The 15,331-nt window shown below is 52.5% G+C and overlaps 1 protein-coding gene across 1 annotated transcript; it reads left to right on the top strand.

Annotated features, from left to right (window-relative positions):
* Positions 1-1,476: 1,476 nt before the first annotated feature.
* Positions 1,477-8,850, top strand: CLEC3B (C-type lectin domain family 3 member B). Its single transcript, XM_058727261.1, has 3 exons — positions 1,477-1,604; positions 5,226-5,324; positions 8,358-8,850. Exons 1-3 carry the CDS (start codon positions 1,496-1,498, stop codon positions 8,756-8,758), a joined length of 609 nt encoding a protein of 202 aa, XP_058583244.1. The 5' UTR covers positions 1,477-1,495; the 3' UTR covers positions 8,759-8,850.
* Positions 8,851-15,331: the final 6,481 nt, after the last annotated feature.

Here is a 15,331-nt window from a genome sequence, read left to right as displayed (position 1 = left end):
AACATTAAAAAAATAAAAAATAACCCCTTCTGTTAAATGTATGGGTTCGTCTTTATATGTTGAAGTCCACCCTGACACATCCATAGCTTTGATTTTCATTCTACACCATACAATTCATTCTCGTTGTCTCTGTCTCCATATTTGTACTTCTCTGATCGTGAGAAACCTGGCTCCCGTTGTCTTTGATAGATGTGCTTATTCGACGGGTGCCCCTGTATGTACCCTACCTCTCAATCCCTGCCACCCCCACCTCCTGTGCAGGATCCCCTCCTCCCCTGGCTTGGACTCCGTGCAGGGCCTCTGCTCCCATCCCCCATGCCCCCTCTGCACCCTGCAGGGCCAGGATATTCTTTTCTCCCCGCTCCCTCTCTGGGGCACCACACCTTCCACTCTCCCCCTGTGGCCACCTCTGCTTCAGGATGGGATGGTCAAGAAACAGAATGTGAAGAAAGGAGAGGACTTCCTTATATTCTTAACCAAAAACGCACCAAGCGTCTAGGGACAGAACTGCAAAATAATCACAACAAACATTCTTTTTTGTTTTGTTTTGTTTTTAAGTTTATTTATTTATTTTGCAAGGGGGGTGGGGAAGGGCAGAGAAAGCGGGAGAGAGAGAGAATCCCAAGCAGGCTCTGCACTGTCAGCCCAGAGCCCGACTCGGGGCTTGAACTCACGACCTGAGCCGAAATCAAGAGTTGAATGCTTTTTTTTTTTTTTTTTTTTTTTTTTTTAAGTTTATTTATTTATTTTGAGGGAGAGAGAACACACGAGTGGGGTAGGGGCAGAGACAGAGGGAGAGAAAGAATCTCAAGCAGGCCCCCCACCAGCAGTGCAGAGCCCGATGCGGGGCTCAATCCCACGAACCACGAGATCATGACCTGAGCCATCACCAAGAGTCGGATGCTTAACTGACTGAGCCGTCCAGGCGCCTCGATCATAACAAACATTCTACGCAATCAGGCACTCAGCCCCAGGCCACGCTGGAAAGAGGCCTCCAGAACCGGTAAGTCTTGGAGTCCCCCCATTTGGGTTCAAACACCGGCACTGCCCCTGCATAGCTGGGGCAGGTTCCTTCACCTCGCTGGGCCTCAGTTTCCTCAACTAGAAACTGGGGAGATGACAGTACCTCCCTCGTGTTGCCGGTACGAGCCCTCCGTGAGCTAATGCCAGGGGAGCACACGACCCTGCACTTGCCCAAGGTAACTGCTCTGCAGATGTGAGTGAGCTCTGACAAGTATTGTGTCTTTTTCAGAATCCTAGAAAATAGGGATTCTGTTTTAGAAGGCAGGGCCAGGATGCCGGGTGGGTGTTCCCTGGGCAGCGAGGCTCTCCCAGGCCTTCCTTTTTTGCAGGCTTTTTTTTTTTTTCTTTCTTGGCACGCCCGCAGCCAAGTCTGGGAGGGTTTCCTGGACAGAAGTCCCTGTGGCCGCTGCCTTAAGACGTGTGGGCTGGGCCGCGGCTGCCACTGCTCTCCGACCCAGGCCAGTGCAGCAGCATGGAGCTGTGGGGGGCCTACCTGCTCCTCTGCCTCTTCTCCCTCTTGACCCAGGTCACCACCGAGCCGCCAACCCCCAAGGTCAAGAAGGCTGCAAACGTCAGGAAAGGTAAGGAGGGGGACAGGGCGCCTCCCCCATCTTCCAGGGAGCCGGTCACCCTGTCCTTTTCTGCTCTTCCTGCTTTCCTCCCCACCTTCATTTTCCTTCTTCATAAGTCCCGGGAACCTTAGTGAGGTACGCTTGGAGCCCGGGGAGACTTCTCCAATACCGGGGGTGGTTGTCAGCATCGTAAGCATCGTTGACTCTCAGATTGGGAAAGAACCTTCCAGATCACCTAAACTGACACCCACTCCCCACCCCCGCCCCAAATACGTTGAAGAAATCAAACCTCTGGTCTGGCAGTGCCAGTGGGCTCTGTTTTGTGATCTCCGAAACTGCGGTCACTCAGCTCCAAAATGGGGAGCGTGGCATTTGCTGAAAGGCTTCTGGTTAGGATTTCATGATCCCAAACATGCAAGTGGGCCCAGTGCCTGGCGCGTGGGATATACTTTAGGTGCGGGGGGTGGAATAAAAGGACCAAGTTAATTCTCTGTGTGATAGCGCGTCTCACATCCTTGAGGAAATAAAAATGTGCAACCCCCAACGAGGACACCAGAAACGGGTTCGTGTTCCTTCTGTTGCCTCTGGGTTTGGGGTATCTTTGGGTCGCCTTGACTGCTGCACGGCCTGCCCTTGGAGCCCTGCCTGTGGTGAGGTCACCCCAGGCTGTGTTGAGACAACATTAGTGAAATGCCATGGCAATGAACCGGGCTGTCACCCCCATAGGGCTCAGAGGCTCCGAGAGAGAGAGTTCCAGGGGATGAGATTGTGGATTTAGGCAGAGAAACAGACAGGCTGGAGCCAAGAGCATGGAAAAGGCAAGGCAAGGGGGCGTGGGCCACATTCCGGCCCCTCTCTGAGCCTCCTCTGTAAACGACAGCTGCCCATTGGCCAGGGACTGGCAGAGTGTGGAAAGGTGCCTCAGGACAGTGGAGACCCACAGGGCTGTGGCTCAGTTGGTGAAGCATTTGACTCTTTTTTTTACGTTTATTTATATTTGAGGGGGGGGGGAGGGGCAGAGAGAGAGAGAGAGAGAGGGAGACACAGAATCCCAAGCAGGCTCCAGGCTCCGAGTTATCAGCACAGAGCCCAACTCGGGGTTTGAACTCATGAACCGAGAGACCATGACCTGAGGTGAAGTTGGAGACTTGACCAACTGAGTCATCCAGGTGCTCTAAGCATCTGACTCAACTTCAGCTCAGGTCATGATTTCACGGTTTGTGGGTTCGAGCCCCGCGTCAGTCTCTGTGCTGACAGTGCAGAGCCTGCTTGGAATTTTCCCTTTCCCTCTCTCTCTGCCCCTCCCCTGCACTCTCTCTTTGTCTCGCAAAATAAATCGACATTTTTTAAAAGTTCAAAACAGAATGGATACCCTGCTGGCATTTATTTTGAAAAGCAGATTTATATACACGTACACATTTACTTTTATATGGGTAGAATTTTTCTGGAAGGCTCCACAAGAGTTAGTGACAGTGATTACCTCTGGGAAGAAAAACTGGGTAGCTGACAGCAAGCTCAATTGGAAAGGAGACCGATATTTTGAACGGTTTGGGTTTTTAAAAAGTTATATGCAGATATTACCTTCTCCAAAATTGTCAGTAAAAAGAGAAGAGTCAATACCCTGCATGGTTGTGTCCATGAGCATTGGCTAAAACTGCCACGTAGAGATCTTTGTAAAGGACACACAGTTCCAAAGGCAAATTATAGGATTTTTACATGTGGAAAGAGTTGCTGATTTCTCAACTACCAAAGATTTAGTATTTACTTAATCACGTGAACCATGTGTTTTGTCATTTGAGAAAGGAGGTCAGACCAGATGATGCCTTGGCCCTCTCCAGCTGTCGCACTCGAACCCTGGCCCCAGGTGGTCTCCGTGGCGGCCCCTGGAGGCCCTGGACCCTGGAGGCCTGCAGAACAGCTGACAGTGACCCCAGCCCCGGCCTCTCCCTGAGCCCCGCTTCAGTGTTCTGACTCACCCTGGTTTTTCTTCCTTCCACCGATTGCCCACATACACAGCAAATGCTTCCGGAATGCTTCTCCACGGGGGCCAATACATGTGCTGAGCATCCTAACAAAGGATCGCCAGCCTGCTCTTAAGGTGCAAATCGGAACAAAAACCTTGGTGGTTCTCACTCGGGCACCAGCGCCATCTGGGGGCGGGGGAATACATTACAGTCCAGGAGCCTCGGCCCCACCCCTGGAAATGCTGGATGCAGGGGGGGAGGGCAGGAGGCGGGAGGCATCTGTGTCTTCCCCAAATCTCCAGTGATTCCAAGGAGCCGCCAGGATTGAGGATCCCAGGAACGAGTGAACCGGCCGAGGCAGAGGCCCAGCAGGAAGCACACATAACCCCTCCAGGCTAGTCTGCAGGCCTCAAACACTCCCTTTTATTGCCTTGCTCATCTGGGTGTTATTTTCCTCATATTTAATAAGTTACATCACTAAATTCTGCACATACAAGTATGTTTCTTGCTCACATTTGTTTCCTGCAATTCCCCTGCAAAAGCCTCTTATGGGTGGACAAAGGCTCTGACCTCATCGCTCGTGACCTTGGACTTTATGCAGGCACAGCTAAATGGACCACAGAAGCGCTTCCCCACCCTCTACCCCAAGCCCTGCAGCCTTTCCTGAAGCCCCTGGGATTTCAGTAAGACCAGGGTCCACCCACAGAGCCTTCATCACACACACACACACACACACACACACACACACACAGGAAGATACTTCCCACCTGCCCCTGTCGGCCCACGCATAACCAGCTCCCAACGGGCCTTTGTGCTCAGGATGGCTCAGGTCAGGAACCTGCTCGTGTGCTGTCACAAGGGCGGGGAAGGCCCAGCTTGGAGCCTGGTGGAGCTGGGTTCGGGCCAGCCCTGCCTGCTGCTGGCTCTGAGATCTTAGGCGAGTTGCTTCCTCCTGTCTTCGGTTTGCTGTTTGTGATGCGGTGCGATAGAAGAGAGACGCATTACCCCTGGTCGGTAGGGTTGATTCAAGAGACAAGCACTGTTCACACCCTTTGTTTCTCTTAGGCTCTAGTCTTCTTCGGAGTCTTCCGAGGTGGGGGCCGTTAGCATCCCATTTCGCAGATAAGGAAACTGACTTCGGAGAGACTGAGCAACTCGCCCCAGGCCGCTCAGGGCCTTGTGACCTCAGAGCCCACGCACCTGTGCTGTCACACTCAGCCCCCAGGCTGGAGCGTGTGCCCTGCTGGGCCGCGTCCTGTTGCTCCAGCCTAGGGGGGTGAACTTGGCAAGGCTCAAGGGCATCTGGCTCTGCTTCCTATGCTTTGTACTCCTCTGGAGCTGGGAGCAGCGTTGGGCGTGCACCCCCAGCCCCTGCCAACCCCGACCCCATCTGAACCCCAGCAATATTCCTAAACAAATGTACAGGTCTCACTTACGGAGGACCAAGTGAAGGATGGGTCCCCTCCCCGCAGCAGATGGAAAATCACAGGGACTTAGGCTACCACCAACGGGGACAGAGAGAAAGTAGTCCAAGATATCAAGGTCTAGGGGTGTCCTTTCCTTTGTCCCCTTGTGGTGGATACAGGTAGCGTTTATCCCACACCGTCCTTGACGGCCCACATCCTTAACTGCCTTCCTCACGCGTCTGTGATTGTCTCCATCCTAGATGTCGTGAGTCCAAAGATGTTTGAGGAGCTTAAGAGCCAGCTGGACAACCTGGCCCAGGAGGTGGCCCTGCTGAAGGAGCAACAGGCCCTGCAGACAGGTGAGTGCGGACGACAGCCTCTCCGGGCAGGTGTGGGCCAGAGGAGGGCTCAGGCGGCAGCCAGCAGTGTGCCTGCGGCCAGTACCGGGGCCCCGGCTGTAGGCCAAGAGCCGAGGGGCTCAGGGAACCCCCTCCTCGGCCCGCTTCCTCTTGGGCAGGTCCCCTGACGTGTGTGCAAACGGGAATGTTCTCAAAGGACAAAGACTCTCCCCCAGGAAGCGCATTACCACCCACCGGAACCGTGGCCCCAGGAGCACTGTGGAGCCAGCCAGCAGCCTTCCAAAAGAGCTCCCAGAGGACCGTCCCCTCAGCCAGCCCCCACAGCCCTAAGGGGCAGTTGGCTTGCCTCCCCCGCGTGTCAGCACATTTGCTGAAGCTGTCACTCTTGATCATCGTAATGATGCTGAGGCAGGGTTTATCACAGCCATTTTAAGGAAACCTAGGGGCGGCTGGGTGGCTCCGTTGGTTGAGCAGCTGACTCTTGATTCCAAGTCAGATCATGACCTCACGGTTCGTGGGTTCAAGCCCCGCCTCGTGCTGACGGTGTGGAGGCTGCTTGGGATTCTCTCCCTCTCTCGTCCTGCTCTCTCTCTCTCTTTCCCTTTCTCTTTCTCCAAATAAATAAGTAAATAAAAAAAAAATGAATATGGGGAAACCAAGGCAGAGACAGGTCCTTTTCCTTGCCCACACTCACCTGGCTGGTTAGTGCAGATTAGGGTCTGAATGCAAGCAGCCTGCGCAGGCTGGGTGGGAGGGAGGGTGGGTTTTGGTCTGCCTGGCCCTGCGCTAACCAGACAAGCAAGGATGGACCCAGTCACACAGCCCCAGAGCCTGGGGGCGAGGTCAGGGCTCCGCCACCTGGGCCACATAGTCTCTCTCAACCACGTTCCTTTCATAGCGGCTCAGACTCGCCTACTCCTTTGCGACCTTGCCCCAGAGAACCAGGCTAATGGTACTAGATTACGCTTACAACGTGAGTTTGCTGCGTGCCTGGCACTGTTCCAAGTGCCTTTTGTACGTGAACTCCTTCTCCACAGAAAAGCCACGTAGCGGGGCTTACGACTAGGACCCCACCTCCATTTTCCACCAAGAAGCTGAGTGTCTTGCCAACTGTCAGAAGGAGCAGAGTCTCGCTCTTAGCTCTGCTCCGCTGCCTCTCAGGTTCTCATCTGGGAATCACCTCGGTGCCTTCTTAGGAAATCTGCCAACCTCCCTGTGCTCACAGCCACCCTCTCCCTTAGGGTGACCGAGGTGCATCCAGCTCCTGAGCCTTGGATCTCCCCTCCCCTCGTGCGTCCTCGGAGACCTCCAGATCCTTCTCACTGGGCGGTTTGCGCACGCTTCCTCCCACCAAGATCTTTCCTTTCAGCCTCCACACCGGCCATCCTTCTGGCCCGCTGAAGTGCCACGCTCTGTTCCTTCTACCACAGGGCCTTTGTCCATGCTGTTCCGACAGCTTGAATTGCTCTCCCAAGATCCACCTAATACGTGCTTCTGGCATCACTGTCTCAGGACTCTCTCGTCCCTTGTCTCAATCAGTCTCCTCAGTTATCATCCTCACAAAATGATGTTCTTTCCTTCATCACATTTACTGCAGTTTGTAATGCTATATTCATTGGTTGATTTACGTCTGCCTCCTTTGCTAGATGATAAGCCCCAGGGACACAGGAACCATGTTTGCATTTGACGACCTTATCTCTTCCACCAACTTGCCCAACATAGTGCCTGCCACATATCAGCACTCAGCAAATTGCTAAAAAAAATTTTTTTTAATGTTTCTTTATTTTTGAGAGGGGGTGGGGAAGGACAGGGAGAGAGGGAGACACAGAATCTGAAGCAGGCTCCAGGCTCTGAGGTGTCAGCACAGAGCCCAATGCGGGGCTCGAAACCACAAACTGTGAGATCCTGACCTGAGCCAAGGTCAGATGTCCAACCGACTGAGCCACCCCCGCCCTCAGCACTCACTAAATTTCTGAAGAGAAATGATTTTCTTCAACCAGCTTAACATAGCAGCCGGGGTCAGGGAGTTCTAGAAAGGGAAGGGTCTACCATGATTTGGCTTCCAGTTATAGAACACCTCATAGTAGATTAAACAAAAAGGGAGTCTGAAAGAGGGTAGCTGTTGAGCTTTTGTTCAGAAGCTTTGCCTCACGGCCGCAAGATGGCTGCTCCAATTCTAGGCATCATGAGTGCATTTTGAGGCAAGACGGAGAAAGAATGGACCAGCCATTTACCAGGAAAATGGAGGTCTTCTATTCCCATCTTGCTGATTAGAGCTCTATTGTAGGACCACCAGTAGCTTCCTTACAAGAAGGAAGATTTCCAGCCTCCGTAGTCGAGGCAGACAAGAGAGAGAGGAGTTGGGAACTGATGTTGGTTGGATCAGCCGTTGTTGGTGGCAGTATCCGGGAACACCGAGGGAATGTTCCCAGTGAGCACAGTGCCATTCTGGCTGTCCGTTTCCTCCTCTGTGCAGTGGGAGGTGCGTGGGCAGATTGCACAACAGGCCCTAAGTCTCTCTCTCTCATGTGTAAGCTTTGTGCTTGGACAAAGTCCGTGTAACCCGTGTGCCACTTGCCCCCTGAGGTGAAGATGTGGTGGGGACCTCCTGGCACAAAGTCTCTGACATATGGCAGTCCAAACACCGCCCCCACCCCATGCCTGCTGATTCCTAGGAGGTTCATGGCCTCCCAAGCTGACAGGGCCTTCCAGAATTCCCCCGCTTCGGGCAGAGATGTCCCCGCCCTTACACTCCCGCGTGCCCCAGGCCTTGGAGGTTGCACGCAGGAAGGGCCCTGACCTTGAGCTAGGGACTGTCTGCAGCTGAAAGGCTAGCCTTACCACCTCTGGCATGGGGACGAGGGCTCTGCATCCGTGTCCATCACGGCACCCCTTCTGGTGCCCCCTGGGGGCTCTCCAGGGCCATGGGGGTGGCCGGGCGGGAACCGCAGGAGAGTGGGCCTGGCCCTGGAGATCGACCTTGGGCTCGGGAACCTGCAGACCTTGGGTGATGGCCATCTCTGCCCCCTGCAGTCTGCCTGAAGGGCACCAAGGTGCACATGAAGTGCTTCCTGGCCTTCACCCAGGCGAAGACCTTCCACGAGGCGAGCGAGGACTGCATCTCACGCGGGGGCACGCTGGGCACCCCGCAGACGGGCTCGGAGAACGACGCCCTCTACGAGTACCTGCGCCAGAGTGTGGGCGCCGAGGCCGAGATCTGGCTGGGCCTCAACGACATGGCGGCCGAGGGCACCTGGGTGGACATGACTGGCGGCCACATCGCCTACAAGAACTGGGAGACGGAGATCACGGCGCAGCCCGACGGCGGTAAGGTCGAGAACTGCGCCGCCCTGTCCGGCGCGGCCAACGGCAAGTGGTTCGACAAGCGCTGCCGGGACAAGCTGCCCTACATCTGCCAGTTCGCCATCGTGTAGCCGACGGCGGGCGGGGGGAGGGGGGTTGCGGGGACCGGGGCGCCCAGCCCGGATCCCCGGTCGGTGGTGCAAATAAAGTCGGTACCTCTGGACCCGGAGTGGCTGTGTCTGTGTTGGGCCCACCGGGCGAGGAGCTCCGGAGAGGTGGGGGGAGGGGAGGAGGAGGGTGGGAAGGAAGGAGGAGGGACGAGGGGAAGAAGGGAGGATGGGAGGGGAGTAGAGGAGGTGGAGGAGGGGGAGGGGAAAGTAGAAGGAGGGGAGGAGAAAGGAGGAGGGGAGAGGCGGAGGCGGGGAGGAAGGGAGGATGGGAGAGAAGGGGACGACGAAGTGGAGGAGGGGGAGGGGAAAGTAAGAAGGGAGGAGACAGGAGGAGGGAGAGGGGAGGGGCAGAGGGGGAGAGGAGAGGAGAGGGAAGGTGAGCTGGACACACACGGTTCACACCACCAAGGGTTTCTCTGCAGGAGGATGGAAAATGAGGGGAGACTTAGATCCCCCCCCGACTGCAGCTGCCTCTTTTCTTGGCGTAACATTTCCTCGTTTAATTTCCTACTTACTGAAAAGTTGCAAGAATTCCCAGGTCCCCCTCCTCCACATCTTCCAAAAATTAACATTTCCCCATATTTGCTTTATCCTTTTATTTTTTTCTGGACCATTTGGCAGTAAAGTGCAGACATGATACCCCTTGACCCCTAAATGCTTCCGGGTATTTACTTCCTGAGAACAAGGACATTTTCTTACATAAGCACAGCACCGTTATCAAAGTCGGGAAATTGACGCTGGCGCAATGTTGCTGTCTAGCTTACTGCCCTGATTCCGATGTCCAGGCTTCCTTTTGGAAACTCCACTTCCACGTGCTGGAATCCAGCATCCCCTCCCCAGCTCCAGAAAAGGGGAGACCCCCCCACCCCCTGCAATCCCTCCCGCTGTGGATCCATTTCTGGGATGCCCCCGACATCTGAGTCCTGCTGAGGGCTGAGGGGTTGGGGTGGGGGATGAGAGAGGAGGGTGCCCGCAAGATAATTTGCATTCCTGTCCTCCCCCAGCACACCCTGGGGGCCGATTTGACAATTGCCAATACTGCCTAACTGGTGTGTCTCCTCCTTCCCACTCCTTACAGGAAGCTCCACGCTAGCAATGACACCCACCACTTGCTGAGCCCACCGGAGTACAGGAATTTTAAGCATGTTGCTTTATTTAATCTTGTCCCCCCAGGACAGGATGTGCTATTATCCCCATTTTGTAGAAAAGGAAGCTGAAGCTCAGGGAAGTTAAGTGACTTCCCTTGGGGTCACCCAGCGAGTAAACGGCAGAGCCAGGATTTAACCCAGGGCTGATTCCAAAGGCCTTGGCCTTTCCACCACCGCTGTGATGTTTGTTTGCTCCATGTACTGGAACCTTCTGGAAATAAAACAATAGAAAAGTGGTGCAGTGACACCCCCTCCCCCCCCCAAAGGCTACTGGCCAGCTCCTGGTGTGACCTCCCTAGGAGACACCTCCCTAGGGGAAGTCTTCCTTGTCCCATCAGTCCTGGTATCATTCCACAGTCTGGACGTCCACACCGCCTTTTTCTCCCTGGCGGTTTTTTAGTGTATCTTGCCTTCAGGAATGAATTGATAACAGTTTGATTTGCTGCATGGCAGGAGGGTGGGCTGGGGGAGGTAGCTTACAGTGATCGGTGTACGTACTTCATGTCAGGCAATCTGCTGGGCACTGACACAGAAAGCCTCTTGTGTAATTCAGTAATTATGGGAAGAGGTAATACAATCCAGTTGTAGAGACAGGCTCAGAAGGCTGATGCCATTTGTTCAAATGCAAAGCTGAGACAAATCTAGGCCTTGCAGCCCTGAGTTTTGGGCTCTTTTTACCCCACTCAGCTGCAGGATGCAGGTGACCAGGGTTTTTTTTCAGAGTTCCTGACGCGGGTGGCTGCCCGCAAGAGGGCACCATGCCTCTGCGTGTGAGCACGGGTCCTAGTAGAGAGGTGCCACCCGGGTGCCTCTTGGGCAGGCAGCCAGCACTTCCCGCCTCCAGCACCAGGTGGCAGTATGGCCAAGAGAATCGTTATGCATCGCTAATAGGGAGGGCCACAGATGCTTTTACATTTGGAACACGGAGACCAGTGGATGGCAAACTGGGGTACACCTGTCCCAGGATCTTGTTTTTTTTTAAGTTTACTTTGCTTTTGAGAGACAGCGAGCGAGGAGAGGAGGGGCAGAGAGAGAGGGGGACAGAGGATCTGAAGCGGGCTCTGCGCCACGTGGGGCTTCAGCTCAGGTCACATACTGAGATCGTGACCTGAGCTGAAGTCTGATGTGTAACTGACTGAGCCACTCAGGCGCCCCTTTCTTGTTTTTATTTTAATTTTTGGCACTCTGTGTTTTTGGACTGTTGTGTTATGGACTGTTTGGCACTCATTTTGAATATCACGTTGAAATATGAGTTATCATGATTACTAAGGTTGTTTTTGTGTTTTGTTTTGTTTTGGGTGCTTCCTTAAATTTTGTACCCCAGGTGACTGCTTCACACGGTGCTTTATTCACCTCACTAGTCCTGGCCCCGGCTCAGAGGTACAAACTTTGGAGAATCTTCCAAGGTGTATGTAAGCAAGGATAGGAATTTGGGGTTTAGGACTTCACCTTCTCCTGGAAAGAAGTGTCCTAATATTCTCCTGGAACTGATATTGAGGCCTCTTGTGCAATCAGCCTTTATTCTCTTCCTCATGCTGTGTTGCCTGGTGTGTAAGAAGCTTTGGGGATGCCGAACAAACGGACAGTTTGAAATATTGGTCGGGTCGGTGGGTCTCGACCCTGGCCAGACATTAGAACCACCTGCCCAGGCTGTATGCTGGACCAATTAAATCCAAATCTCCGGGGAGTGGGCCCAAGCACTGGAGTATTTGAAGCTTTCCAGGCAATTCCAAACAATAGCGGTTGAGAACTGCTCACTTTGGGAAGCCAGCTACCTATTAGGTTAGGATTTTGGAAAAAGCCCAACAGCCCCAGAACATCTTCCTCTTCGGTCTGCCTCAGTCTGAATTTCCTACCGTTCTAAGCCTAATGCACGCTAATCAGGATTGGCCAAAAGAAGTCTGGTTACTGTTTTCTATTGATTTTGACAGGATGCAGAGGCTCAACTTGAAGGAGTTAGTATAAGTTAATTTCACTAGAAAGTAGACATGTTTATCCAGTTGGAATTAGACTTCGTTGCATATAATGAAAAATCCCAAATAACAGGGCCTTAAGACAGAAATCTGGAGGCAGATAGTCCAATGCTGATATGGCATCTCTAAGGTCACAGGGGTATTCAAGGTTGCCTTTGTTTTTCCCATTCAACCATTCTAGTGTGCACTTTCTGTCTTTGGGGTCACCTCATGGTCCATGATGGCGGCTGGAGTGCCAGCCATTATTACCCACATTCCAGGCATCGAGTAAAAGACAATGGAGAATGGGCAAGAGAGTTCCAGTCAGCTCCCTTTAAGGAGTCTTCTCTTTTCCTTATGTTTCATAGGCCAGAACTTTGTCAAATGCCTATCTGCAAGAAAAGAGGAAAAGTACAACCCTTTAGGTAGGTACCTTCACTCTCCAAATAAAATCAAATGTCTTTAAGGAAGAAGGAGTAAATGGTAGGTAACTAGCCATTTGAAGTTGTAGTATGGAGCCATTGCAGACCCAAAGCCTGACCGTGGGAGGGAACTAGAAACTAGGAGGCCAAATTAAGTGATTTTGAAGAAGAAATGATTTGTTCATCTTGTTCCCCAAAACTTGCTGCTGTGGGTCTTCCGACTTGTTTTTAGTTGGGCATCTGGGTCAAGCCCTAGGGATTTCAACAAAAATTCCTAGTTCCTAAGCACAGCCATCTCAGCCTCAGTTTGGGGTCCGTGGTCTCCCAGGGCAGCCGTCTTCCTGAAGAGCCCAGACCAAGAAAGGTGTAACCCCCAGGTGCTTCCTGCCTGCCCTTACCTGGGTGGTAGAATCGGTGATTGCCAGTCTGGGGTCAAAAGCCACAGGGCATACCTTGGCTGACCCTGGCTGCATTCTGTGAAGCTTTCTCTTTCACTCCCCTGGAGAGTTCGTTGCACACTGTATCACTTACGGTCCCAGCAGGAAGCCGAATCCAATTCAGGCAGTAAGAAGGATTGTAACGAAAGGCCTATGGGAGGCCCTCGTTTGGCACAGTTCTGACAGATATGAATTTCAATTATGGATAATTTCAATTATTTTAAATGACGCCGGTCCCACAGCAAAATGGTTCCAATCTCCATTCCACTGGTGTATTCACTCTGAGCAGTTGTCTCAAGCTTCAACGTAAGGTGTAGTTGGACTGCTGGCTCTTCAGACCAGAAATCGCTATGTGAACAGCAGGTACGCTGTGTGATCGGTGATCAATCATGTCACCTCTTTCAAGACAGACAGCAAAGTATTCAGTCGTGTTGCTTCCTGTCTCCCACTGATGAACCCAGGGGACATTTTACAAAGACGGAGACCTGAAACAGGGAACTGGCCAATGAAAATGCAGCCCAGCAATGAACCCTAATAATGCAGCAGAGAAATCTGAATATAGACCAGGGAGGGGGCATGGTTAGAGAAGAAACAGCTGATGGAGGAGTGACCCCGCTGCCTTTGGAGACTCCGTATGGGGCTGGAGGAACTTAGGGAAGGTCAACTTGTAATACGTAAGTGAGAAAGTGAAGAACTGAAGATGTCCCGGTAGAAGTGATGCCAGCAAAGTTCCACGTGAGGGGAACTCTTGGAGGTATTTTGTGACTTTAATAATAAGAAAGATGGGGACGCCGGGGTGGCTCAGTCCGTTGGACGTCCAACTTCAACTCAGGTCATGATCTCACCCGTTTGAGTTCGAACCGACAGCTCAGAGCCCCTGCTTGCTCTCTGTCTCTCAAAATTGATTTAAAAAAATTTTGTTTTAAATAATAAGAAGGATAGGGGCACCTGGGTGGTTCAGTTGGTTAAGCGTCTGACTCTTGATGGCACGGTTTCATGAGGTTGAGCCCTGGGTCAGGTTACATACTGACAGTGCGAAGCCTGCTTGGGATTTTGTCTTCCTTTCTCTCTGCCCCTCCCCACCCCTCTCTCTCTCTCAAAATAAACTTAATTAAAAAAAAATTGTAAGATAAATGCTGGAAGCTGATCCAAACTTAGAAAGCAGTATGACAATTTGCCGAGGCACAGAAAAGATGCCCACTCTATAGCAAGATTAGCCGGCGGGGAGAAACATGCAAGGCACTGTTCAAATTCCTCCTGGCAAGACTTTTCCGAGGAAATACTTTCTCAGTGCCGGGGGTGATTCAAACTGTTGTATTTAATATTTGTGCCTTTTCTCTTACCAGCAGCAAGAGGGTTTTAATGCGTTCACGAACTTTTTGATAGGTGGATCGTAATTCACTCCATTGATCACGAAGGTTGTTTTGCACAATTGCAGCTTGCTTGGGCATTTTTACAGTCCCATGACCACTGGGTGACGTGAGGACTCCTGTATTTACAGAGATATGGGCATTCTCAGCAAGTAAGCTCCCTGGCCACAGCAGGAAGCACCCTGTGGAGCAGAAGGATCAGCAGCGGGGCTTGGGGGCCAGATAGTGCTTCCCGGGAACCACTGAGCAGGAGCACATGGGAAGAGAGCTCTGTGCAGGGGGACACAACCACAGCCAGGAAACGCAGCCCAGAGCACAGAGGGGGGACTGGGAGAACTAGCCGAACACCTGCCTGTGCCCACCCTCCCAGCTTGACAGTGTGCTTCCTGCTCACTGGGTGAACCCCACTGAAAAGCAGCTAACAGTACTGGGTCTAGGCAATGCGGTCTGGTCAGACTCCCAGGGCACAGGACAGGGGAGAGGTGGGTGGAGCCTGGACAGGGGCGTAAGTACATTGAACATGTGCTGTTATTTTTATGTCCATGCCCTGCAGTCAAGGAGGAAGTCACCTGCACCTCTGGTGCTTAGTGCTACCACCTCAGTAAGGACGAAGGGAACAGATCTGGGAATCCAGGTTTCCATTTTTTTCAATGTGTCCCGGAATTCCCTCGATGCTGCTGGTCACATTGGCTGGGACGTAAAACAGAAAACACTCAGGGTCAACGGGAAGGAGAAAAAGCAAAGTCAGTGTTTTTCAGCCAGTGTTTAGAAGAACCATTTCTGTTGAGAGTCCCCCAAACTCAGATGTTAAGCGAGACAGGCTGGGAAAGTTTCGAATTACCTTCTAAATACAACTGACAGAATGTCAGGGCAGGTAGGCGTGGGTACAGCTCTCAGAGGTTACTGCATATAAAGCATAGCGCTGGGCGGGGGGGGGGGGGGGGGGGGGGGGCGTGGATCAGGTTTGCAAGCATTTTACTGACATGAGTTGCTGTAACTTACATAAGGCATTTCATGTGTTTTAGTTACAGCTTTGGAAATGTATTGGGGGGTCTGCGGCATTCATTAAACAGAAAGTTGCTTTTTAAATAAAAAAGCAGTTCTCCTTGGCCTTCTGCAGGATGCTGGGTCTCTCTCGCACCGTCTTCTGTTAGGTCTTTTGCTGCCTGCAGCTGCCTTGCTCTGAGCTGATTCGGGGCTGCATC

Source organism: Neofelis nebulosa, chromosome 4 (assembly GCF_028018385.1).
Source record: "Neofelis nebulosa isolate mNeoNeb1 chromosome 4, mNeoNeb1.pri, whole genome shotgun sequence".
NCBI classification, from domain to species: Eukaryota; Metazoa; Chordata; class Mammalia; order Carnivora; family Felidae; genus Neofelis; species Neofelis nebulosa.
Note: the sequence above shows the minus strand (reverse complement) of the source record. Positions and strands in the feature narration are given on the sequence as shown.